Here is a 26,876-nt window from a genome sequence, read left to right as displayed (position 1 = left end):
GGTTTCATCAGAGGCAAATCTGGAAAGAGGACCAAGAAGAGGCTCCAACCCAATTCCTCCCTCAGCCCCAGGCAGCTTTTGTTAACCAGCCCTTCCCCTGGGATCTCAGGCCCTGCAGTGGAGACTCTAGGGCACCAGCAAGTCTTCTGCCCATGTCCAGGGGACACAAACCTCCCACCATTCTCCCTTTTCCTGACTAACTTCTGGAGGGTTGTCATGGGCAAAGCCTCCCAAGTTGATGAATCACAAGCAGCCCATGGACCCAGGCTGGTGTGGGGTGTAGTGGACACAGGAACTGCAGTTGTTTATCATTAAAACCCTAAGTCATGTCAATGGCTGGTGACCCAAGTGATCATCTGAGCAGAAGGGAGCACTTGTTCCTTTCCTGAGTACAGGCTGGTCAAGGACTTTGCTCCTCATGGGGCCAGTCATGCATCTACCCATTTCTACTCCCAAGTCCGAAGTTGTATCCCAAGACCCTGCTGACCTGTCCTGTTGGCCAAGAGCAACCATCACTCCTTCTCTTGCCAAATTCGCAACACTCTCAGAGCAGATGCTAAGGGTCTCTCCTGAAGGCTGAGTTTCCCCAGGGAGGCTTTGCTGCAAACTGCTGCCAAGTATTTTATTCCAGAAGGACCTGAATTTGCTAAGCCTGTGCATGGTGACACTCTGTGCTGTCTTGTGTGGTGCAAAAGTTTGTGGGAACATTGAGTGAGTAGCGTAAGGCATCCAGTACCTGGCAGGAATACTGGTGCAAAATTGCATGGCAGGAAAACCTTGCGATCTCTGCTTCTGCTCCACCTCCAAGGTCTGCCCACCCTCAAAGTCCCAGAGGAGACCACAGTTCTGCCCCACCCCCCTCCTCTCCACCTGGGTCCTGGTTCCCAGTGGTATTTCTGGTGGGTCTGGTAGAACATAGTTTTCCTTTGAGGCTCCAGTGTCCACCTGCTGGCCAGCCCAAGTTTGAGTCTAATCTCCAAAGACTCTTTCCAAAGATTCTATCTCTTTACAGGTAAGGGGAGGAAGGGCAATGAACAACCCAGGCAGCAAAGAGCCTATACCTTCAGAAAACATCCAGGCTGGCTTGAATCAGCTTTCTGCATACTTCCCCATGGAAGCTACTCTAGTAGGTGTAGGTGACACAGTTTCACAGCTTCCATCTGAAGCAGCCGAGCATAAATAGTACTTTCATCTCCAAAGTGGAGTCCCTAATCTCAGAGACCACTGCAACTTTCTTATGACTTCAGGAAGGCATCCTGGGACCCTGTGGCTCAGAAGGTTGGGTCCATGGTGGTGGGTAGTTGTGATCGGGTTGGGGTGGTAGCAAGCCTGGCTCCGTCTTAGACAAAGCATGGATCTGTGAGGCATCTGGATTCTGCTGCATGGATGTAACCATCCTGGAGGCCCTGTGTGTGACCCAGACATCCTTGCCAGAGTCTTGTGGTTTAATTGCCTACAAGTGCAGTCTCTGTCCTGGCTGATGCTCGTCAGGTGCAGAACTCAACAGCTCTCCAATCTCCCAGGCAATAAGGAACAACATTGAGTTTAGTGACAAGTTCCTAGAGAAGTTGAAGGTGAGGGTCACATCACATGTTCCTCCTAAAACAACAAAAATTCCTCCAAGCCTCTTCTTTACCCCATAGTCATTGGGGTTCCCCCCATGCCACTCACCTGCTTCATGCAGAATGTCAGCACTCTGGCTCTTCCCCCTCCTTTCTGTACCCCCTTGGGCACTTCAATGTCCTCTCTGCTCTCCTGGGCAGTCAGTTATCGTCTGTCTCGGCTCCAGCCACCAAGCTTCCGTGGCAGGCTCTCATAATGCTAGCACTGCATGGGCCCTCCCTCTAGAGGGACCCTCTTAAGCAAACAGTTAAAAAAAAAAGTTACCTGCAACCTGTATTTTGTACATTTTTAGCTTCTAATACTGTGCCACCCGCAAGTTTAAAAGTCATAACTGGAGAGATTAGAACATCCCCAAGTGTTACAGTCTGAGCAGCCTTGGTGGGCTCTCTCTTTCTTTCTCTTGTTCTCTCTTTTTCCCTTTCCCATGTGTATTTGTCTTGTTGCTCCTTTCTTCAGCTAGATGAGAACTGCTACACAGCACCAAGCAAGGCAGGCTTACTAGACTCACAGAGGCTCCAGGACTATCTCTCACCCTGTCACTGAACCTTCACTGATGGCAAACTGTCACTCAACCTCAGCCGACTTGGCTAGAAATGACAGTTTACAGGTTACTGGCTGCATCTGATTTTGCACCATATGTCCTGGGCAGTTTCGATAGCATGGTCATGATTATTTATAGCTGTATGAGCTCTATGAGCCTTGCCGGAGGGAGGGCTTTTGCTCATGCTGTCTTCGCCCCTTCACCCTGATCTTAGAGAAGCAAGTATGAGGCAAGGGAAGAAGACATCCAGCATTTCATGGTTTTGTTTCTGATTTTCTCTAGAGCTTTAAACCATTCACGTGGACATCTCTGGGCCTTAGTTTCCTCTTAGTTTAAGGAAAGGTTGGACTAGACCAGTAGTTTTCAACTCTGTTAGCTGTGCTTCCCTTTTGTCAAGATTTTACACAAAGACCCAATATACAGGGCTGAAGGGGCACAGCAAGAATTTGCCACATGAAGCAGACATGGGAAATTGCACCTCTGAAAAATGGGGATGCAGGGACATGGGAACCAGTAACTGATGACTGTTACTCTGCAGAAATATAAGACCAACACTGCCCTATCTTCTGATCTTTAAGGGCCTAAAGTTGACATTCTTGATTCTTTATGTGATAGAAATTCATTTTTTTAAATTAAGCTTCTTAGTTTGAGATAATTGCTGATTCACCTGTAAGTTTAACAAATAATACAGAGCTCCCATGTACCTTTTACCCTATTTCCCCCAGTGATAGCATCTTGCAAAACTTTACCAAAATATCAGTGGTATCAGTGACTTTGCTGCAGTCAGGACACAAAACATTATGTCACCATAAGACCACTCCTTGTTGCCTTTGCAGAGCCATGCCCACCTGTGCCCACCTCCTCTTAACCTCTAGCAACCACTAATCTGTTACCTGTTCTCCATTATATCACTTCATCCTTGTCAAGAATGTTATATAAATGAAATCATAGAGTATGTGATCATTTTAGGATTCTTTTCCAAACAGCATAATTCTGGGAATTTATCCAAATTGTTGAGTGTACTATTACTGGTTGAGCATCCCTAATTCAAAAATCCAAAATCTGAAATGCTCCAAAATCTAAAATTTTTGAGCACCAGTATGATGCCGCAAGTGGAAAATGCCAAACCTGACCTCAGGTCACAGGTTGCAATCAAAACACAGATACACTACTGGGGAGAGTGAAGCAAGTTGGAGGCCTGTGTTGGCAACTTGGTGAGACTCTGTCTCAAAATAAAATTTTGAAAAGGGCTGGGGGTGGAGCTCAGTGGTAGAGTACTCATCCAACATTCAACCTTCAGACCATGTTATAAGGTATATATGAAACAGATGGATTTTATGTAGCTTTAGACCATTCACATCTCTGGGCCTTAGTTTCCTCTTAGTTCAGACTTGGGTTCCCAAGATGTCTCATGTATATGCAAATATTCCAAAAAAAAAAATCTGAAATCTGAAACAATTCTGATCCAAAGCCTTTCAGATAAGGGCTACTCAACCCGTAGTTCATTTGTTCTTTTTTATTGCTGAGTAACATCCCATGGCATGGATAGCAATTAATTTTTTATTTAAATTTTATTTATTGATGTACTTTTTGCAGTGCTGGGGATGGAACCCAGGACCATGCACATGCTAAGCTGATAGTACACACAATTACACCCCAGTCATAGTTTTATTTATTTATTTTTATTTTAGTTGAATTTCTGTACAGGTTAAACAATCTGTGTTTATGACTAGAAGTGTCCCCGTGGCCACCAGTTTGCACCTCTGGTCTGGAGGATGTTGGGGGTCTCTCCAGCCAGGAGGGTCTAGGATTCTGGCATCTATCATGCTGGATTACTCTGTCCTATACTTCTACATTTCTGACTGCTGCTTACCTGCTCTGTACTGCACCCTCAGCTGAGCAGACTGTGGGTTGAGCCCCAGAGATTCCACTGGTAGGAAGTGGCAGGAAGTCTGATCCTCTATATCCGTGACAGTAGCCTTGTGAGTATGTGTGTGTTTGTGTGCACTCGTGTGCCTGGGTTGCACTTAGGCCTGGGCGGACAGGGACACTAGTTGATGTGTGACAGCTGCTCTCTAGGGATTCTGAAGGTGAGGTAAGGCCTGGGCAGCATAGGAAGGTGACAAATCTGCCCACCAGACCTCAGCACAAAGGATAGATGCCCCCCTTTCTGTGCCCAGCTAGGGGAGAGAGACCTAGGCCCACCTGCTTGTTTGGTTCAGTCCCAAGAGCCCATGGCCAAAGCAGTCCTGCCCAGCCCTAACCACATGGGCCAGGGAGACCCCCTCCCCAACTTTGCCCTCTAGTCAGGCCCCTTCTAAATGGGCCCCCACTCACTCAAAGGAGGGACTTTTGTCCCTCCATCCTATTCCCAGGACTCTGGTATTTCCCCATTGGACCCAGGCCTCACCACCTAGAGAATACCCCATGGATGGCAAAGCTTCTCTAGGCCAACTTCCTTCATCCCATCCCTCTGCCCCAGCTTCAGACAGGGGAATGGTGGACACGTCCCCTAACCCCTCTCTTTCTTCCTCTTTTCTCTCTCTTTTCCTGTCTTTCTCCCTGTCTCTGTCTCTCTGTCTCTCTCTCTCTCTCTCTGTGCCACAGGGAAAGGTTTGAAACGGAACGTAACAGCCCACGTTTTGCCAAGTTGCGCAACTGGCACCATGGCCTCTCGGCCCAAATCCTTAACGTTAAAAGCTAAAAGGCTGCCTGGAATGTCCTGACCCCTGACAGGCTGGACCCTCTCCCACCTCCCCCTGCACAGATCTGGCATGTGAGCCCCACGGTGATGCTTGACGATGTGTAACTGTGCTGGGGGCACCTCTGGTAGCCAACTGCAGCACTTCTGCTCTCTACCCACCCCAGAGTTGCTGACTGGGGCCCAGTCCCACTCAGTTCTGCACCCACCCTCCATACCCAGGGCAACCCTCACCACCCCCACATAGCCAGAGCTCTGCTCCCCTGCACAGGCCCTTAGTTGTAGATCAGAGAGGACATGATGGGGTTTGTTGGCATGACACCCCAGAACAAGGAAAATGAATGTGCCATTCCTCATTTTCCCAAACTCTCAGTTCCTGGCCTCGTGCTATCTTGAAACAAACTGACCATAGATCAAGGTCCTGAGAGGAGGCCAGCTTCCTGGCCCTGCTGACTGCTCTGCTGCCCCCTGGAGGTCAGGGCAACCTGGACCAGGGCTCTTGACAGAGGAAGTAGAAGTCAGAATAGAGGAGACAGAGACCCTCCTGGCTGTGGTGAGATCCGGGCAGGCACTTTCTTCCTGTACCGTGTGTGCTGGCTCCATAGTTTTTTCTCCTGTATATATAAGCATGCTTGTTCTGAAATAAAGAGGATTTGAAATTAACCAAACCAAGCCCCAGTCATGCTGTACCTGTGTGCGTCCCCCTGAGAGGGGCTATGAGGGTGGTGTCTGGGGCAGAGAAAGGACAGGCACTGTGAGCAGAGGGGCAGGGGCAGCCTTCCAGGTGGGACCCAGAACAGATCTGCTTTCCTAACTCATGGACCCCACACCCAGGCTAAGGAACCCTGGGAGGAAGACAGCCTAGGAATCCAGGCTGTGGCCCCATGGGCAGCCTCAGCCTCCCATGGGGCAGTGTGAATGGGGGGATACCTGTGCCCCCTGCCTCTCCTCCTACACCCAGCTACAACCAGAAGGCAGAGCCACCATCCCTTCCCATCAGAGAGCATGCTGCAAGCCCTTCTCACAAGCAGGCATTCTCAGCCCAAAGGGGCAAGAGAAGGGCTCTGGGACTAAAGGGCAGTTCATGGAGAAACTTGAAAGGCTGGGAAAGGGGCTCAAGGGAGAGGAGATGGAAAGAAGACCTAGAAGAGTATGGGTGATGGGAGAACAGGGAAGGCAAGCAGCTGGATCTTGCTCCCAGCCCCCACCAGCGGCCAATACTATTCCAGAGCATTTAGCAAGGGCTAGCCATAGCAGCAGCAGCTGAAAAGGTTCCAGCTGGGCTGGCAGCCTCACACCGTCCCATCCCACCCACCTGTCTACTCATCAGCCTGGTCCCTGACTGCTTGGGATCATAGGCTGAGAACATGAGGACAACTTCCCCTGACAAATAGGGCTGGATGCCCTGAGTCCTTTTCCCACTCCTACCATCTCGACATATCTTTTCTTTCTGCCTCCGGAGACCTTAGCAATCTCACATGGAAGGGCTGGCCAGGGATGCTGCTCTCTCCTGCCAACCTCCCCTGAGATGCTCCCCAAAGCTCCCTGACAGCCTGTTCCTCCTTGGCCTCCTATCTCTTCTTGCCTCCAGCAGTCTGACACCAAAACCAAGGAAAGGCCAGGTAAACATCACTCTGGCTGAGGAATCCACCTTGGGGAGGAAAGGGGGATACCTTTCCCCTTTCCTCCTGGAAAACAACTATATTTGACATTTTACTGAAGACTTGCAAGGCCCAAGGGTGGCTTATGGAGCAGGGAGCTGCCAAACAGAAAGAGGTCCCAGACAGTGGGTATCCTGAGGCTGCCAGAGGACCTGAGCCAATCACTCAGAGTTGGCAGGCTCTAGGACCCCTGTCCCAGGCCTCCAACTTGCTGGAGCCACTTAGTTGAAGACCTGGAGGGTTCTTATTTGCTTTCTTGCCTGCCTGTGACTTCTCAGCTACCCCAGGCCCCTATGTGCAGTGTCTCGTGTAACCCCAGGCCAGGGGTCCCTATGAAGCCATTTGATATAAGCAATAGTGATATTCTTATTCAGTGTCCATATCTGAGGGTGTCTGTCAAGACGTTTAGCTGCAGTGGGTGCTAAAGGAATTAGAAAGGGACAATGGTGTCTGTGACTACAACCTAAGATTGATTGTGTGGGGTGAGAGACAGATGTCTCTCCTACTGGAGGATCAGAGAAGGCTTCCTGAAAGAAGAGTCAGCATATGTGGTCTTCAGGAATGGTTAGGATTGGGGTGTGTGCAAATAGGAAGGGCTGCACAGGCAGTCTGAGCAGAGGAAGCAGGGTTGCTGAAGACAGGGAGTTAATCATTTGGGCTAAAATGGAGGGAATGCAGAGGAGGTCATGTTCAGTAGGTCCAGCTCTCTGATCTCAGGATATGAATTTTTTTAATGTATTCTGAGGACAAGGTGGAGCGAGCAAAGGTTTCAGGACACCACTCCCACTCCAGCTGATGGGGTGCAAGTCACACCGACCACAAGTCAAAAAAGCAAAGCAATAGGCTAGGATTCCCCTGAGCAGTATTCACCAGGCTATAAAGATGGAATGCAGATCAGCTGGGTTCAATTTCACAATTTCACAACCAGTCACCTGATTGATATTCTGTCATCATCCAATCAACAGATTTTTCATACACCACTATCTTAGTTCACACAAGTATCATCAATATTCTAATAATGGCAATCACCCCCTTTCACTCCACCAACACCAATCTCAATATCCACACCATCACCAGCAGATCCAAATTGAGCCCAGTGACCATGAATCTAAAGACTCAGTACCACCACTAATATCATCCTTTTCAGATGTAGTAGGTCCATCATCAATAACAACAACATAAACTGGACCCCACCAAGGGCTACCACAACAGGGCAAGGACAAAGGGTGGTCACACTCCTCTTCAATGGTGCCCAGGTAGAAGCAAGAGTCAAGCTATGTAAAAAGATATAGTCCCATGCAATTGTGAACATTTGAGTCTAGTTTAGTTTAGTTTGATTTTTTGCCTAGATATTTAGAGTAGGCTATACCTCCTTGGGGCTGGAGGTATAGCTTTTGGGTAGAGCATGTGCTTAGCAATGTATGAGGTTCAGGGTTCAATCTCCAATGCCAAAAACTAAAAAAAATAATAAATAAAGTGAATTATGACCAAGGTAGGAGGCATCTGTAAAATCCTAGACCAGCTTGAGGTGGTCTCACAGGCAGTTTTTAGGACTAAAGCATGTAAGTTTTCTGCAGTGCTTGCTCTCTGATGCCTTCCTTTTGGGATTTCAGAACTTCATTCAGGAACTGAGCAGGAACAAGAACCCAAGATCCTTTAAAATGTTCTTTGTTGCCTCCTCTCCCTTCCCTAGGCCCTGGCTGCTTGGTGTCTGCAAACAATGGTCCTAGGTAGGATGCAACTCAGGAAGAAGCTCCAAGCAGCAGGCTCATGCTCATGCCCCCATATCCCTGGTAGTGACCTTGGTCCTTTCCTCGGCAGAAATGAGATGGTATTAGTGGTGGTGCTGGGTCTTGAGGTTCATGGTTACTAGACTCAATTTGGATCTGTTGGTAACGGGGGGAGGGGGTTGTGGTTGTTTTTGGTGGTACAAAAGAAGGTGACTGCCATTATTGGGATATTGATGCTACTCATGTTAACTAAGATAGTGGTGTATGAAAATCTCTGTTGATTAGATGATGACATAATATCAGTCAGGTTGCTGATTGTGAAATTGTTCACACTGTCACCCAGCTGATCTGCATTTCATCTTTTAGCCTTGTGACTACCACTCAGGGGAGTCCTGACCTTGTTGCTTTGCAGCATGGCCAGGGTCCTGGTTGACATTATGGTCTCTGTGAATGATGCCTCATCAGCTGATCAATGATGAGTTTTCATAAGGTCCACATTCAGTTCCAATTTTATCCCCTACAACACAGGGTTCATTTGGAGCTATGGTTGGGGAGAGCTGCAGGTGAAGTGGTCTAACAGCAAATTGGAACAAAGGGGATAGGCAAATCCAGCTTTTTATTTGCCCTTGCTGGAAATTTTCCTTGTTCTTATCCTATGCGGTGTCCTCAATTCCCAGAAGTTCATTGGAAGTGTGGGGTGGGGCAAATCAAGGAGTCTCAGGTCCTATGTCAGCTCTGACCTTCCCAACCTGTTCATCCTGTAAGGTCAGACTGAGCAACCAGCTCAGCTATAAGACTTCAAAGCCTGCAGCTTCTTCTCTGAGGCAGTCACATAACATGCATGCTTCCAGAAGCAAGATTTTTCACAGAGATTGGGCAAGTGGCCTCACTAAAGGGCCAGGGGCAGGCATTGCTACAGGCCTGCCTGGGGAAGGCCCCAGGCAGACTATGGCCAATGCCCTTGCCCATCCCAGATACCTTCCATGAAGCTTTTGAGAAAAATGACTCCTTCTCATGGGGCAGTCAACCCACAACTTTGCTGCTTCTCCATTTCTGTGCCTCCCTGGTCTTTTCACTCTGTTTCATTCTCTTTTCTTTCATATACCTCACTAGATGGAGTAGAGTAATTGGGTGATGCTTTGGTAAAGAGCATCGGGCCTTCTTGCATTCTTAGCTAGGGCAAACTTCTCTAGCACTTTGCTACTCCAAGTGTGGTCCATGGGCCAGTAACATCAGCATCCCTGGGGAGCTTGTTAGAAACGTAAACCCAGCCCCATTCTAGACCTGCTCAACCAGAAGCTGCATTTTAACAAAATCCCCCAGGTGATTCATATGCATTTAAAGTTTGAGAAATATAGTGATTAGGGCTCAAGCCCTTCTCTGCCACTTGAGAACTGTGTGATGTTTTATCAGAGATACAATCTCTCCTGATTTCAGACTCCTCATCTGTAAATTGATACTCACCAAACCCATCATACTTGATGATGATTGAAAGGATAAAACAAATAATGGGATAAAGCTTATGCTATGGGAAGAACTCAGTAGAGCGTAGTACTCTCATTCCAATTATTACCAATAATAATAGTGCCTTTTATTGTAGAAAGATTCCACTCGGCTGATTACAAGAAGAGTTTTCTTTTCTTCCTCCATGAGGTTCTGCTTAAGTTTTCAAATCAAAATGACCCTCAATCGTTTTGTCCCTAAGGGTAAGCTTCAGAGCCCTGAGCAATTAAATACTCTGTTTTCATTTTCTCGTCTACTAAATAAAGTTGATCAGAGGGGTGTTATGAGGAATTAAAGACATAATGCTCGACACATAGTAGGTCAATCAACAAGTAACATGGGGGGTAGAGTTATTCCCACTTATAAGATTTGCATTTTTTTGTCACTGTTGTTAAAAATACAAATGCCAATCAAAGAACAAAGAATGAGCTGGGTGTATTTGCACACACCTGTAGTTCCTGCTATCTGTGAGGCTGAGGCAGGAGAATCATTTGAGCCCAACCATCCTAGACAGGTCTGGGCAACACACTGAGACCCTGTCTCAAAAAAAAATTTTTTTTTCTTTTCTTTCCTGTAATTTAATTTTTATTCTTTACCTCATTTCACAGGTAGCAGAAATCTAATGCCATAAACCCAGGCTCAGACTGTTCTTGTCTTCCTGGAGTGGTTCTGGAAAAGAGTTATTTACAAGATGCCTAGGCATTCAGAGTTGAGACATCTGGGCATCTGGTCTACCTGTCCTGGCTGAAGAATATTCCCATTCTATGTGGCCACAAAGGTCCACACTGGCAGAGTGGTCACCTCTCTTGTTCCAAATTATAAGGCCTTTCAGATCTGCTTTATAACTCAGGTGCTCAGGCCTAGGCCCATGTCTTTCTTAGGTGTGTGGGAAATCTACTTAAGTATCTAGATTACACAGTGGCATGAAGATCTTTGAGCTTTCTGGTGTCTACCTGTCCCCTTACCACAAGTTCTGCCACTCCCTAAAAGGGCACAGTTACCTCCATCTTTGAATCCACTTTATCCACTTCTGGTCCAGATAACCTTGATCTGCCCAGCATGATACCTTTTATCCATTTTGCAAATGTATTGTCAGTGCCCTGAATCTTTCAGAGCCTGAAGAACAGTTTCTCACAACTCTAGAGCTTAAGGCCTTGACACCCACCTATCTTACTTCTGCTGTGTGTGTGTGTGTGTGTGTCTGTGTGTGTGTGTGTGTGTATCATCCCTCTCTGAAAGTAATACATGCCCCTGACTAAATGATGAACTAAAGGGAAAGGAAAACAATAAGGGAGAAGAAACTTGTTGATAATCAAATCTACTTTTCCACTACATTGTGTTTTGCTGAGAAAGAAAGTTAGGAAGCACCAAAACTTGGGGGGAGTTTTTTCCTCCAGGATTGAGAATGTTTTTGATGGTACCAGGCCCTACCGTGGTCTGAGCATCTCCTCCCAGGATCCCAGAGGAGCTCTTTCCCTACACCTGGAAGATGCACCCTCTGGAGGATCCTGCTCTATTTGCAGTACTGATGTCAATTTCTACTCACCTGTTGCAGCTGTACCCACCTGCCCCATGCAGAGCCCACCCCCCCAGGGTCTGGGGCCCCCTTGACTTGTTATCTTTTTTGGTCCCGCCTCATCAGCACCCCTATTGAGCATGCTCCAGTGTGCACCAGCCAGGCCTCCACCCCGCTGCTGCCCGCTTCTGCCCAGCCGCCTGCTGCCGCCTCTCCTAGGGCAGCCTCGCCACCCCTGGCCACAGCTACTGCCCATGCTGCCACCGCCTCTGCTGCAGCCCCTACCTCGATCCCTGCGGACAGTCCAAGGTAACCAGCCTACAGGTGTGGCCCTGACGAAGAGAAAGGGCAGAAGGAAAGGCCCCACCCTGGATACATCTGTGGGCATTGGGATCCATGGTGTTTAGGGCCCTGGGGTCTCCCAACACTGTATGGTACAGAGTATGAAGGGGGAAGCTGGGGGGCTTTTCAGGGGACTGCTCCACCTGTGGCTAAGAAGAGAGGCAGGAACATTGCCCTGCCATCCAGGAACTCATCTCTAGTCACAAAGGTAAAAAGTCTCACGCACCAACAAAACTGTGCACACACAGAGATGACGAAGTGAACTATATAAATGGTCCTTGTTGCTGGGTAGTGGAACATGCCTGTAATCCCAGGACTCAGGAGGCTCGGGTATAAGAATCACAAATTTAAGGCCAAGGTCAAGTGACTAGTGAGGCCCTAAGCAACTTGGTCAGACCCTGTCTCAAAATAAAAAACAAAGTGCTGGGGATGTGGCTCAGTGGTAAAGCACCTCTGGGTTTAATCCCCAGTACAAAAAAAAAAAAAAAAAAGTCCTGTTCCTGGAACTCAGCTAATGAAGAATGAAAGTTGTTCCAAAGGGCTGGGGAGATTAAGGAAGCTTCCTGGAGGAAGGAACATTGAGCTGGGTACAGAAAACAAGTCAGATTTGACCAAATACTTAAGCTGCTACTTGCCCACATCCCCTCCCCTCTCTTCTCTTGATAGAGAAGCATGTTAACTTCAGAGACACCTGATGTATGTAGTAGGACTTAAATTTCTGCTCCACTACTTTCTGTCTGTAACCTTGAGAAAGCGACTGAACTTCTCTGAACTTCATTATCCTCATCTGTAAAGATGTTTAAAATAAGCAGAACATAGTGGTGCACACCTATAATCCCAGTGACTGGGGAGGATGAGGCAGGAGGATCATAAGTTTGATTACAGTCATCTTAGTGAGACCCTCAGAAACTTAGCAAGAACTTGTCTCAAAAACATTAGAAGAAAAGGGCTGGAATGTGGCTCAGTTAAACATCCCCCATACGCGCGCGCACACACACACACACACACACACACACACACACACACATACACACACACACACCCCAGGTTCATTCCCTAGTACAAAAAAAAAAGTTCAAAGCAACACATGTATTTATGGGGTCATGATGGAAAAAGTGTATATGAAACACTTAGCACATAAAAAGGATACAAGTACTTCAAGTTCCTCCACCCCAACCTGCCCTCCTGGATACCCAGCAAGCAGAAACCAAAGCAGGGGGGTTTCAGGGAGGCAGAAGAGGTGGGATGGACAAGTTACTCTGGAGCTAACAGTGAATGCAACAGCAGGGGTTAGCCCAGCTCTCTTTTGGGACTTCCTGGAGCTGTGCAGTTGGTGTTTGGAGTTAAGACTCTAGCTCTCCTAGTTTTCCATGTGCCCCTGCCCCAGGATTTTGCTGAGGAGTACATGCCTCCCTGGGTCAGAGTGTAAAAGTCCATGGTGCAGCCTTAGGATGTGAAGTGACCCACAGGCCTGTCTGCTTATCCTTACCCCAGGCTTCACAATACCAAGCCCAGCTTTTTCCTAGCCTGTCTCAAGCCTTAGGGGTGAGCCTGGGCCAGGGCTTCTGGGGTGGTTTTATCTCAGTTTCCTGGGGAATGGTTATCAACCCACTTCCCCTCTCCAAGCCAGAATTTCTTTGCATAAAAGTCTTGCTACCTACACAAAGAAATTTGAAGTAAGAAATATCCCTGTTGTTGAGTGGGAAGAAGCCACCCAATTTGGATGGAGGAGTACTAGATGCTGGAGCCCAGGGGCAATCCAGTTTTATATCCTGCCCCTGCCAAAGGGCAAGCTTCAGCACCAGGTTCCAGGCCTCTGTGTTCCAGACTCGCCCACCACAGAGCACCTGAAATACTTGGGACACTCGCAGCAGGGTGAATCCTTCCTTTCTTTTGTCTTGCCAGGAGAGCTAGGACCTGGGTAGAATTTGGAAAGCAGGGCATTGGTCTAGAGCAGAAAGGTCATGGTGTTATATTCTGAGCCCAGTTAACTTCCCTCCTTGCACATGGACTAGAAGAAGCTAGAACTAGAAGAAGCCGTTTCATCAGAGCCTGGCTTTAGAGTTCTCAGCTTCTGTTTCCTCTATCCAGCTACAGGTTCTGACATAGAACCTGTAGCTCCTGGGATGCTGGCAAAGTATCCCCCACTGTGGGAGAGCCTGGTTCATAACCACTGACCTGTGGCCTTGTCCAACCACAGTGAGCTGAGAACTCCTTTAAAACCATCTCTTCCTCTTGCAGATGAGGCCCCTACTTTGCTGGTCTTGGCACAGAGATCTGTTCACAGAAGGGTAGGCAGGCCAGGGAAAGGAGACAATGGCCTCAATCTATCAGAAACTTGGCATGGTGACAGGGAAATTGTGAACAGCCCCCAAGTCTGGGATGCTGGCTCTCTGAGCATCCTTTTACATTTGCCTTGTCTGGGGGCAGCCCCACAGGTTCTCCTGGATCTACTAAGGAGCTTGGTAGCAGGTTCTTATCCTAGGGCACTCCCTCATCTTACAATTCTGCCAAGCAAGAATGGGTAGGCCCTGGGCCCAAGGGGAACAGATGGAAGGAATGCAGGAAGCTATAAGCTGGGGTGGGGGATATACTTCTAGGGTCTCTCTTCTCCAGCACCCTCACCAAAGACCAATTGGCAATGGGTGTGTTCACCTGTCCCCTTTAGGATCTGTAAGATGTATGCAGAGAGCAAGGTGTTCATTAATTTTAAATGAAGAAAAAGTTCTTAACAAACAAATGAAGCTGGGAACCATTGGATCAAAGTTCAACAAGCACTAAACTCTGGCAGTTCTCAAAGCCTTCAACTCCTCAAGAGGAGAGGACAAGAACATCTATTTCTGAGAGCAGTGAACTAGGACACATTTTTTGGTTCCACAGCTCCTGGGCTGCATGTGGGAAGAGGCTGCTCTAGGCCTACTGACAGCTAACCCAGTGGGAGGAGACAACAGGAATTCTGTATGGAAATGGAATGTTTGCTGGAGGGATTTGCTGGGGGCCTCTTAGAGCACTTGCTGGAGCATTATTGCTTAAAAAACCTGAGACTATTGCTCCCTGCAGCAAAAACGGAAAAGAGTAAAAGAGGAGGCCAGGTGGTCAGAGGACTCAGGAAGGTGAAGGTTTTCCAAGTGTCCTCTGGTCTGGTTGATGGCTTTCTCCCTCTCTCCAAAGACAATAGCACTAGCTACAGGGAGCGGTTTTCTCCCCTTTAAGATTCCCCTGGCTTTTCTTTCACAGCCTCTGGCAGACATCTTTATCGGTTTTCCTCCTCATAGAGGATCCTAAAGGTTAAGGAACCAACCTGCTATGGCTGCAGGCCCCAGGACCCAGATGGGACTGTTCTTCTTGCTATAACACTTCCCCTCTTGGTTCCAGACCCCAGACCTCTACCTGCAGCCCTGCAGCAGCTACCTCTCCAGCACCAACTGCCCATACGAGCTACAGTGAGGGTCCAGCTGCCCCTGCACCCAAGCCCCGAGTTGTCACCACTGCCAGCATCCGGCCTTCTGTCTACCAACCAGGTGAGAGACAGAGTGGGAGGGGAGGTTGTCCAGCTTGGACAAGGACTCAAGGAATCAGAAGTGCAAAGACCAACCCTTGCTCAAAGGACCTAAGGCTCTTCTCAGGTCGAAGGGATGTCCCTTGTTCCCTGGTGTATAGGATGTGCTGCCAGCATCCAGGCTTTGAGTTTAGTCACCATCCCCTCCTTCCTGTTGGATTCAGACTCTGAACTCCAGGAGGGCAGGGAAGAAGGATTTTTCTCCCTTACATGCCCCTGAGTTAGGCAGGGCACAGTGGAAATGCTCAGTAATGGCATAGAAAATGATGGAACAAATAAATTCACATACATTGGAAAGGAAGACACAAGCAGTGGGCAACAAAGAGGCTGTGAGCTTGTATTCTATACTTTAGCAGCTGTGTACACAGTGCAATGGGTCCCAGGTGTTCCTAGAGTGATCCCTTGGTGCCCATTCCACAGATGGGTAAGACAGAATTTTAGGTGAGTACACACTGTCCTCTTAAAACATTATGTTTTCAACATTTATCTTTATACTCATCTTGCATTTATGAAAAGCAGTAATGATTTTGCATTTACAATAACAATGCAAAAAAAGAAGGAACTTGAAACTTGAGAAAAAACAATGCAAACATTTCTCTCTCCTCAAAATTACACATGTATGATTTTTTGATAGACTTTTTCTTAGTTTTAGGTTTATTGAAAAATTGAGAGGAAGGTACTGAGATTTCTACATTACCACCTGCCCCAACACATGGGCAGCTTCCCCCTTAATGTGGGTGGGTCTCTGCTACCTGACACACACACCATTTTTGCACATGGCAAATTGATGAAGGGAAAAAATTAAGGACTTGTTTTGGAAAGAATGAGGTAGGTCATTCTGAAGCAGAGGGAAGGAAGACAGAGAACGTTTTCTATGTGTCATAAAAGAGTGTGAATTGACAGAGTGAATTGACAAAGCAGCCGTGGGGTAAAGAAGAGTACCCACAGTCTAGACTCAAAAGTACATCCCAGTAAGGCACAAGAAACCCCATCCCAGTGAATTTTTCTCTGAGACTGGAGCATAAAGGAGGTAAGGCTGGGAGGTAAGCAAGGTCTTGCTTGGAATAGCTTGAACTTGGTGCGTGGGGCAGAGATGGCAGGCTCAGCTCTCTGTTAAAACAGCTTCCTCAGACAGCAGTGTTGGGTATGGGCGTGGACGCGCTTTAGCATCCTACTCCAGGGCTGCTACTGCGAGCAAACTACCTCCTCTCTCAGGCCTAAGCTTTTTCATTTGATAATTGGTAGTGACACTAGTACACCTCGTGTTTTAGGAATGAAATGCCGCCCCTCGCACGGTGCCTGGCAGAGGGACAGAAAACACCTAAGTTAAAACATCACTGGATGAAGGGACATTTTAGACTGGGCTGAAAGGGAGAAAAATCTCGGAATGGGCTGAAGTGGCTGACCCTCAGCAGGTTGGGAACCATGGCGGGAACTTGGAAAGGAGTTTGGATGGGAATCGGCGGGTGGAGGTGAGGCCCTGCGCTGGTGCAAGGAGTGCATTTCCGTCGGGCCCTGGGCAGGCTCTTCTGGCACCTTCCGGGGCGGCCCCGCGCGGTAGCTCCCCAGTCCCGGCCGCTGGCTGTACCCCGCAGTCCCACCAGAGGGCGGCCGGGCTCCGGGAGCGAGCACGGCGGGCCCGCCCCGTGTCCCTTTGCAGCGCCCTCCCGGTCTGGGGCCCAGGCAGGCTAGACGTGCCGGAGCCGCGGGCCTCCGCGCCGTTTCTAGGCGGTGCAGACGTTAACTCATTCCTGCCTGGAGGGGAGAAGACGGCCTTCTTCCACCTACCTCTCCTGGGGAGGCCCGGCCGCCGACAGGGTTCCGGGGGCGGCTGGCAGGCGGCCCAAGGCGAAGCCGGGAGTGTGTGCCCGCGCGGCCCGGAGCGCGCGGCCGAGTCCCCGCCGTAGCTCCCCGCGGAGCCTCCTCCCGGCCGAGGGCGGCGTTCGCAGCCCGGATCTTATCGCTGGCGCGGAGGCTCGGCGTCCGCTCCCAAGAATACCTGGGGACTGGGAGGGGCGGCGGCGGCGCGGGAACCGGGCCGGCCTCGCCGTGGGCGAATGGGACCGCGGGCCAGGGGACGGCCACAAGGGCCCGCGGGCCGGGCGGCAACCGGTCGCTTGCGGAGATCCGGGCCCGGCCCGGAGTGACTCAGAAAACACCTTGTTTAATTACATAGTCCCCAGGCCGCCGAGTGCGATAGGGGCCTTTTGAACTTGCCAATTAGAGATGAAATATCACCTTCTAATTTGGACGGGCTTAATTCCCTCACGCAAAAATAGCAACAGCCCCGGGGTTCCGAGTTGAGATTTGGAGTCCCTCCTGGCATGTCGGGGGTGGCGAGGCGAGGCAGGTCCCGAGGAACCCCCTCCTCCCAGCGAATAGGGGACCCGATGGGGGAGGGGAGCTGATGAGCCAAGCCACCACCAAGAGGAAGGGCCCTTCCCTGGTTCAGTGCAGCCTTGGTGAAGGAAGTAGGTCTCGATTTTAGCCTCCCTCTGTTGTAAGGTTTTTAGAAAGAAGGTTGGGGGCGCGGGGGGGGGGGCGGTTCTGGGAATCTGGAAGGCCTTCCCGTGCGAGGAAGAGAATGTCTCCGCCAGGCACAGGGAATAGGGTTAGAATTGCTGAAGGGAGGGCTGGACTTAACTTGGAAAGGGTGTACTAAAGCATGTTTTGCCTTGTAGGGATTGGATAAGCGGGAATCTGCAGAGGGGTAGGGCTGCCAGAGCTCCAGTTTCAGCTAGGCAGCTCGCTAGTTGGATGACCTCTAGGTCTTCACTTAAGCTCTCCAAGCCTCAATTCCTCATCTGTAAAATGGACATGCAAATACTATCTGCTTCTTGCGTTGCATAAGACATTACATGAAATAACATACGCAAAGGGCCTGGCATGTGGAAGCCATCAGTATTTAGTAACCAGTATTTTTGATTAGGACAGCACCATACAAGAGAAAGAAATTTTTTGGTAAGCATATATCTATATCTACATCTATATGGATACCTATATCTATATAGATATATATTTTTTTCAAGTAAAAGAAAGCAGGGGGCTGGGGCTATAGCTCAGTTGTAGAGCCCTTCCCTAGAATGCTTGAATTCTGTGTTTAATCCCCAGTATATATATATATATATATATATATATATATATATATATATATATATATATATATATATAAAATCTAGACAGTATCCTTGGGAGCTAAATCTTTGAATGTTTGAATCACATTAGTCAATGTAAAGCTAGTGCCCTTGAATATTAGAGCTGCAATGAATTATAAAAAGTAAAAGAAAGCAGGTGAAATTAGTTTAAATATGTTTTATTTAACACTACATTCAGAATTTCTCACAGTTGGGCACATTAGTGGTGCTTGCTTGTAGTCCAGCTACTCTGGAGGCTAAGGCAGGAGGATCATTTGAACCCAGTTCTAGGCTGGCTGGGGAACATAGCAAGACTGTGGCTAAGAAACAAAATACAACAAAATTCCAGCATATATTCAGTATAAAATCATTATTAATGAGATACTTTATAAAGTATCTATTATTTTACTGAGTTCAAAAAAATCTTGTATCATACTAGCACTTCCAATTTGGAATAACCCCATTTCAGAGGCTCAGAGTCCACAAAAGTCTATGGGTTAGACAGCACAGGATTTGGGCTTTTGTTCTTTAATCCTTTTTAGCAGAGAACAGCACTTTACAAAAAAAAAAAAAAGAGGGAGAGAACAAGAGAGAAATCTTACACAGAATCTCATTATATAAAACAGGGCCAATAGGGCCAGCCAGGCACGGTGGTTCAGGCCTGTAATCCCAGTGGCTCAGGAGGCTAAAACAGGAGGATTGTGAGTTCAAAGCCAGCCTCAGCAATGGCAAGGCACTAAGCGAGTCCGTGAGACCCTGACTCTAAATAAAACACAAAATAGGGCTGGGAATGTAGCTCCATTCCCAAGTGCCCCCTGAGTTCAATCCCTGGTACAAATAAATAAATAAACAGGACCAGATTACCTCTCTCTACTTTCCTTCCTTGGTATTATTCTCCAAGTAACCCTTGCTTCTAGTATTTTGAGATCTCTTCTCCTGCACTAGGGAGCTATGCAAAGTTGAGGAAGGTGACAATACCTTGAATTTAGGCTTTACAAAATGCATGCATTATGTTATTCTTGTAGGTTACCACCATACCCTGTGAGGCTGCAGGGGTAACATATGTTCCACCACCAGTGAATAGGCTTAGTTGCAGGTTATCTGACTGCAGAATGTCACATCTCCCTTTCCTCCTCCATCCTATAGTCTACCTGGGCTGGACTTTCCAGGTGACCACCAGGCCTCAAGATAAACTGGCAATACCTCCTAACCCTAACACCAAGAGACCACCACCTTACCATCCTCATATTTGTAACACACACACACTGCCAGCAGGTTGGACACTTTGTTTCTTATTTTCTCTTAAACCTCATAATAATCCTGTAAGTACTAAGAATTATTACTTTTTTTTTTCTTGGTGTGGAACTGGGGATTGAACCAGGGCCACTCTACCACTGAGGTCACATCTCCAATGGGTTTTATTTTATTTTGAGAAAGGGTCTCACTCAGTTGCCCAGGTTGACCTGAACTCGTGATCCTCCTTCCTCAGTCTCCCAGGTAACTGGGGATCACAGGCATGCACCATTGCATCCAGTCATTATTGTTTTTAGATGAGGAAACCGAGGCCCAGAGAAGTTGGAAGAACTTGCCCAAAGATGCACAGTCAGGAAATAGTAGAGCTAGGACAGGAAGCCAGGATGCTTTTTTTTTTTTTTTCTCCTCCTTTTGGTGATGCTGGGAATCATTCATGATTGATAAGAGCTCTACCACTGAGCTATACCCCTAGCCTGAAGCCAGGATCTTCATAGCTGTAATATGTGCCAGAGCATGGGGTCTCCTCCACATTGGGAGTGATTCCACAGTGATATGGCACACTAACATTTTCTGGAAATTAGACTTGTGTTCTTTATAGAGGCAGCTTGAGGTATTGAAAGAAAGATTTTAGAGTTGCATGCTGCCACTTACTCTGCCTGAGTCCTACTGACTTTAAGTGTAAAGGGGGATAATTTGAGGATTCACTCCCACTCTGTGCTATATGCCTAATCCAGCCCCTTTGTAAGTGGGAGGAAGGTGCTGTATGGAGAAGCTTCTTCCATTGGAAGCCCACATCAATCCCAGTATGTCTCTGGGAAGGCCCTTCATACTCCATGATCATAAGCATGGTCCCTACCCACCCCCAGCAAGGGGAGTATGTGCATTTTCCAGGTTTCTTAGCTCTGAAGAGCCAGTCATCTGGGAATAGAAGGTGCAAAGTTGAAAAGGCCACAGGTTACACAAGATAGCCCCAGGGCGCCAGTTGAGAAAGAGAGACCAGAGATAGGAACAGGGTCTCAAGCCCAGCTGGGACCCAGTGGGTGCTTTCTAAGCACAGCTTATCCCAATTCAGGCTCAGCTCAGGAATGAAGAGGGAGGCTGCCCTGACATGTTTCCTGGGGTTGAGGGAATAACCTGCTTTCCAGAGTAGCAGACTGGGCAGAAGTGAGGCTTTGGGAACCTCCCTTGCCAGAAGAAGAGGCCAGCTGGACCTAGCACAGGACGCAGCTAGGTCTACCCTGGCTGGCCCCACAGCACAAGGCAGCAGAAAGTTGGGGTTTGAGAGCTCAGGGTGAGAGGGCTTTTGATAAGCAGCTGCAGTGCCCCTGCAGTGTTTCCGCTCTCAGTGAGTGTCAGGAGAGGATTCCAAAAGTAGGACAGCACATTCTCTTCCCCATGCTCAAATTTCCTTGGTAACTACTAGGGTATCACTCAAATGCTCTTAGTTTGCATCAAAGTGATGTGGGGAAGCCAGGTCCAAGTGAGCAGCTAGACCTGGGCTGCATGCATCATACCAAAATTGTCTGCTTAGGCTGACTCTTAGTGACTCTTTTAAGACTCCCATCAAACTAAAATGGAACCCCCCTCCCCAATACAAATCAAGCTAAGCTGTTTTTCAAAGAAAGTGATTTTGTAGCTAAACCTGAAACCTGAACTTGAAAACCCAGCTGCTGGGTCATCTGCTTTGCTAGGAAGGCTGGACTAGATCCAGGTACACCAAGCATGCTGGTTGAAACACATGCTGGAGTCAAATCACTGGTGGCAACTGAGAGCATCCCCAAGTCCAGGCTGAACTGACACACTCCTACCCTTGTCTTGGCCCAGGTACCCTCTACCCCTACTCCCCACCTTCAGTGGGGCTTAGGCAGCCAAGCTGTGGTGGAGCCCCACCCTGCACAGCTGCAACTATTTATAGTCACATCCTTTCCCAGCCCTGTCTAAGCTCCCCAGAGCTCTGCTGCGTTTGCTCATTCTTTATTTCCCTGGGCTCCTTTGCTGAGAATTAAAATCTGGAGCATCAAGAAGTTCAGGAACATATTTTCCATAAAACACTGTACTGTTCTAACATTAAAGTCACCTTTTGCAGTTCTCTGGCTGGGGGAGCGGGAGAAGAAGGGGAAAGAAACACCTGACACATTTTTCTTTTGGTATTTTTGGTTTGCAGTGCCTGCATCTACCTACAGCCCATCCCCAGGGGCCAATTACACTCCAACTCCTTACACCCCCTCTCCCACCCCAGCCTATACCCCTTCACCTGCCCCTACTTACACCCCTTCACCTGCTCCCACCTATTCCTCCTCTCCTGCTCCAGCCTATACCCCTTCACCTGCCCCAAACTATAACCCCACACCCTCAGCGGCCTATAGCGGGGGCCCAGCAGAGTCTGCCAGTCGTCCCCCCTGGGTGACAGATGACAACTTCTCTCAGAAGTTTGCTCCTGGCAAGAGTACTACGTCTATTAGCAAGCAGACCCTGCCCCGGGGCGCCCCAGCCTATACTCCGACAGGTCCCCAGGTGACCCCCCTTGCCAGAGGTACCGTCCAGAGAGCTGAGCGCTTCCCAGCCAGCAGCCGAACTCCACTGTGTGGCCACTGCAACAACGTCATCAGGTATGGTCCACTGTGGGGCTGGAAGGGTGGGCACATAGGTGCTTATCCACGATCTAAGCCACGCAGTGAGGGGGATGGGAGGACAGGTGTAGGACAGACAAAAGCTAGCTACACTGCAGGCATCCTTCTAACCCTCTGGCCCACCAACTGGTCTGACTCTCTCTGAGCTTCAGCTTCCATACCTGTGTGACACCCACATCCCTGGGGAGTTGGGAGGATTCCATGAGGTAAGTGGGTGAAGCTCCCAGCTTGGTGTCTGGTGCCAGGAGCTTCCCCTTGGGCTAAGGCCGGGTCCTGGGAATTGCCAGTCTTGTTGTCAGTAGGTTTATTGGGCATGTTGCAAGCTGGCTGACAGTGCTGGTTTTGACCTAGCTTTTCTTTGGGGTTGCTTCTGGGTCTTGCCACAGACAGGCCTGTGTTGCTCAGGGCATTGGTGGGCACTTGACTGAAATGAAATCAAATCACTTCAGGATTTGAAATCTTAAAAGCCTGGGGTCACAGGTGATGCTTGTTTGAACATAGTATGTTAATATGTTTGTGATCTGAGCTTGTATATATGAAAAATATGCTCTTCTTTTTATGTTTGTATACAGTATGTATTATGTGTATATATGCGTGTGTGTGTGTGTGTGTGTGCTTGGGATTGAACCCAGAGCCTTGTGCTACAATTAAACCACACACTCAACCCTCTTATTTAAAAATAAAGTATCATATACTTGGTAGAGAATAATTAGAAAACATGGAAAGGTAAAAATAGAACATAAAATTTTCCTTATAGTCCCAGTGTTCTGACTACTAATCTGGAACTAGACTGTCAGTTTGTGTCCTGGGTCTACTACTTCCTGGCCCTGCAGCCTTGAATGCATTACTTAACCTCTCTGTGCCTCAGTTTCCTTCCCCAAAATAGGCATCATAATAGTTCCTACTTTACAGGATTAAAGATTATAAGTTAATAAATACAAAATTATTCTTGAATAGTGTCTGGCACAGAGTACTTAATAAATCTTAGCCATCAATAGCAGCGTCATTGCTTTTCTTATAATTACTGTGTTCAACTGAATTCAGTCACGTGCTTAGCCAGTTCCCTATGGTAGGTTCTCTCTATGGTAAGTGATGGGACAATGAACACCTTTCTGCATAGAGCTTTCTCTGAATTTTGTATTATTTCATTAGAACAGCCACAAAAGTGGGATTTATGGGCTAAATGTATGAAGATTGTTGGGGTTCTTGAAATACTGGTTCCAAATTTTGAGGGTTTCTATTAGGTGCTGTTCTCTGCCTCCCCAGGGGTCCTTTTCTGGTAGCCATGGGCCGCTCCTGGCACCCAGAAGAGTTCAACTGTGCCTACTGCAAGACCTCCTTGGCAGATGTGTGCTTTGTGGAGGAGCAGAACAATGTTTACTGTGAGCGGTGTTATGAGCAGTTCTTTGCCCCACTCTGTGCCAAGTGCAACACCAAAATCATGGGGGTAAGTGGACTACATTCTTCTCCTCTGACTCTTGTCTTTTCTGCAGCCCTGATCAACCTCCTCTCCCTTCCCTAAGATTGTGAAGTCCCACTGGAAGCCAAGAAGTTGCTGATAATAGAGAGAAAACAACTCCATTTCTGTCCTCAAAGGGAGTTGGTTTGCCACCAGTGAACCAGGGAGCAAATGAATTTGAAACAAGAGATGATTATATGTCTGTGCCACACAGCTTGAAGTGATGGGAGAACTTTGGCCAAGCAAGTTGTTGCTTCATAGCCCGGCCTTGCCAGCTCACCTGCATGTGGCCTTGACCCTTGATGCCCCTATGGTAAAGTGGCAGTAATAAGCAGGACCTCCTTCCCAGGCTTATGGGAAGATTAAGCATCACAGCTTATATAACAGTACGTAGAACGTGGAACCCAGCAAGCATTGGATACTAGGAACTCCCTCCTCTGCCTACCCTTGGTGTATCCAAGGCCTGGTTCCGGGCTCTTCTGCCCTGTTCCCTAATGGCTGCTTAGTCAGTGGCTGGGACCTGGTGATAAAGTTAAGCCTAGTTTAATTTCTCCCAAGGAACTTTCCATCCTGAGTCAATATTTTTCCCCCCAGGAAGTGATGCATGCCCTGAGGCAGACATGGCATACCACCTGCTTTGTCTGTGCAGCCTGCAAGAAGCCTTTTGGGAACAGTCTCTTCCACATGGAAGATGGAGAGCCCTATTGTGAGAAAGGTAGGAAACTGGGATATAGAGCAAATGCAGAGCAATGCAAGCAAGCAGGCAGGGCCAAGAGGGTCACTAACTCCTGCCTGTATCCCTACATATCTGGCCATCAAGATTCTTTTATTTCTGGTTTTGATGTTTTTGGTTTTTGCTGTACTTGGGATCAAACCCAGGGCCTGAAATGTGCTAAGCAAGGGCTCTACCAGTGAGCTACATCCCCAGCTCTTGATTTTGGTTTTGTTCTTAATGTCAAAATCATGCTAATATTACACAAGAAAGTTAATTGAACTATTTCCCCTGCTCATTTGATTGTAACCTTCCAAAGAAAGGGAGGCAGAGTCTATAGCTTATTTTACACATTTAGCGTCTGATTCTTCCCTGCATCAAATGTATGAGTCACAAGTTGGCCTCATAATTGCTTGGGAAACCTTTCAGGTTGTTTTGACTTGGAGACCAGGTCTAGTTGGAAAAAAGCCTTAGGTCTGAACTTTGTCCTAGGTCCTATTCCTGATTCCACCTCAGGCTGGCTTTGAACCCTAAGTGAGTTACTAAAGCACTTTGAGCCTCACAGTCCCCATCTGTAAATCCCTACCTTAGAGCTGTGAAGAGGATGAAACCAGAGAGGGTATAAATCATGGAATGCGGGAGTGTCCCTTTCCTCTGTGTCTACCATGTTTATAAGACTTTGGTATTCTGTCAGTTCCCTTAAGTTCACTGGCTAAATTAGAGAATTTTTTGGTATCCCTATAAGTTCTATATGGTGTCTTGAAATGTGAAGTGAATTATTTTAAATTGAAAAGACACAGCACTATAAGATACTCAATGTTCCTGGCTACTGGCCTTTCACTCCCTCATTCTTCCATAGGCTGCTTCTTCAGGGAGAGACTTGGGGTGGGGTCCAACAAAGGGAAGTAGAGGTGAAAGTTAAGATAATAGCACCAGATTATCAGAAGAGGAAAAGGCAAGCATGCTGATTATGAAGAATAACAGAGCTGCAGTGACTGGCTGGGTAGCCAGTTTGAGGGCAAAAAGAGAAACAGTAAATTACTTTCAAATCAGAAAGGAGAACTCATTACAGTTACTCCAAGGAAAAAGCAAAACAAAATAAAACTTTTCCCCATGACAGTAAATTATAAAACAAACAAAAACTTCTTGGGTTCTTATGCTGCTGAATTCTCTTTCCTGCTCTAAAGTTAATTGAATGACTTTAAACCAACTTACTAAGTCGCTCTGTGTCTTGATTTCCACATCTGTAAAAGGGAGCCAGTAACGTTAGTCATTCCCCCTCTTATATGGTGTTGATTGGTAATTACTGAAAATGTTATACCTATGCAAATCGCTACTATTCATCAACTAACAGCAATATAGTTTGGATAATTTGTGATAAGCCACAGTTTATATTTGAGACTTATAAAAGAATGATAGTTTTCTACTATCCCTGATGCCTCTCTCCAAGCAACCTCCCAAAAAACGATTTTCAAAAATGTATTTCGAGTAAACAGTCCAGCAATGTGATGGTCTAGTATTAGGGAAGACAGCTAGGAAGCAGATTCCCTTCAGATCTAGTTGCCCTGAGAGACGTAGATGGGCTGCTTCAGGCTTGGTGTGAACCTGGAAGAAGGGCTTATCTTTTCTGAGTGTTTCCTCATCCATACTACCTGCTTCAGAGGCTGCTATAAAGATTAACTGAGATAATGCATGCAAAACTCTTAGCAAACCACCTACCCACAGTAAGTGGGCAACATGAGTGGTCCTTGAAACAGCTTAGGAGACCCATAGCTCTCTATGGAACACAATTTAGAATCCACTTTCTGGACTGGGGATGTAGCTCAGTGGTATAATTACCTGGAATGCTTGAAGCCTTGGGTTCAATCCCTACCACCACCAAAAACAAAACAAGTTCCACTTAAGCAATAAGCAATAGAATTAATTGTTGAAGGCAAGGCAGTAACACTAATTTTTATCTTAGAAAAAACACAATAAAATGAGTATGTTTTTTGAATATAATGAATGATTGATATTCTTAGGAACAAGGTAAAGAAAAGAGAAGTAGGTGATCTATCAGATAAAGCCAAGGTTGGTTGGTTAACCTGCCTCAGAATTGGGCTTCTCGTGTGCCAGGCAAGTGCTCTATATCACTAAACTACAACCCCAACCCTCTGGTCATCATTTTTTTGTCAACAACTTGTAAGAAGACACAGAAAGGAGTCTTGTCAAATTTGCTGATAAAGCCAGAATGTCAGGGCCTAGACTCACAAAGACTTCTGATAGGCTGCAAAGATAAACTGAAAATTTTATCCAAAATACAAGTAAGACAGATTGGAAAGTCAACCCCCTCACATTTGAACCTGCACCTGAGTAGTTGCAAGTCTGGCAAAGCATCACAATCATGTAGGGAACCTTAAAAACTAGAGAGAAGATAAATCCCATACCTACTCCAGACCTACAGAAGCAAAATCTTGTAGGATGTCCCGTTTGGGCTATTCTAATCTTCAGTTATGTTTAGGAATCAGAACT

At 47.4% G+C, this 26,876-nt stretch overlaps 1 protein-coding gene and 1 long non-coding RNA gene across 9 annotated transcripts in view; one reads left to right on the top strand and one right to left on the bottom strand.

Annotated features, from left to right (window-relative positions):
- The window catches only part of Ldb3 (LIM domain binding 3), a 65,171-nt gene that overhangs the window by 25,263 nt on the left and 13,032 nt on the right, over positions 1-26,876 (top strand). For 4 of the 8 annotated variants that reach the window (XM_040271822.2, XM_005340554.4, XM_005340553.4 and 1 more), the window contains 5 exons: positions 11,402-11,584; positions 14,993-15,138; positions 21,729-22,173; positions 23,461-23,641; positions 24,248-24,368. In XM_040271822.2, coding sequence (XP_040127756.2) covers positions 11,402-11,584; positions 14,993-15,138; positions 21,729-22,173; positions 23,461-23,641; positions 24,248-24,368 — 1,076 coding nt within the window. Of the gene's footprint in view, positions 1-4,771; positions 5,534-11,401; positions 11,585-14,992; positions 15,139-21,728; positions 22,174-23,460; positions 23,642-24,247; positions 24,369-26,876 lie in introns of those variants that run through there. The other 4 variants (XM_005340558.3, XM_005340557.3, XM_005340556.4 and 1 more) reach the window with 2 other exon arrangements.
- LOC120885244 (uncharacterized) lies at positions 3,707-17,792 on the bottom strand. Its single transcript, XR_005727726.2, has 2 exons — positions 16,965-17,792; positions 3,707-5,502 (listed from the first exon to the last, which is right to left on the bottom strand). It is a non-coding gene; the product is annotated as an uncharacterized LOC120885244 (long non-coding RNA).

This window comes from Ictidomys tridecemlineatus, chromosome 1 (assembly GCF_052094955.1).
Source record: "Ictidomys tridecemlineatus isolate mIctTri1 chromosome 1, mIctTri1.hap1, whole genome shotgun sequence".
Lineage (NCBI taxonomy): Eukaryota > Metazoa > Chordata > Mammalia > Rodentia > Sciuridae > Ictidomys > Ictidomys tridecemlineatus.
Note: the sequence above shows the minus strand (reverse complement) of the source record. Positions and strands in the feature narration are given on the sequence as shown.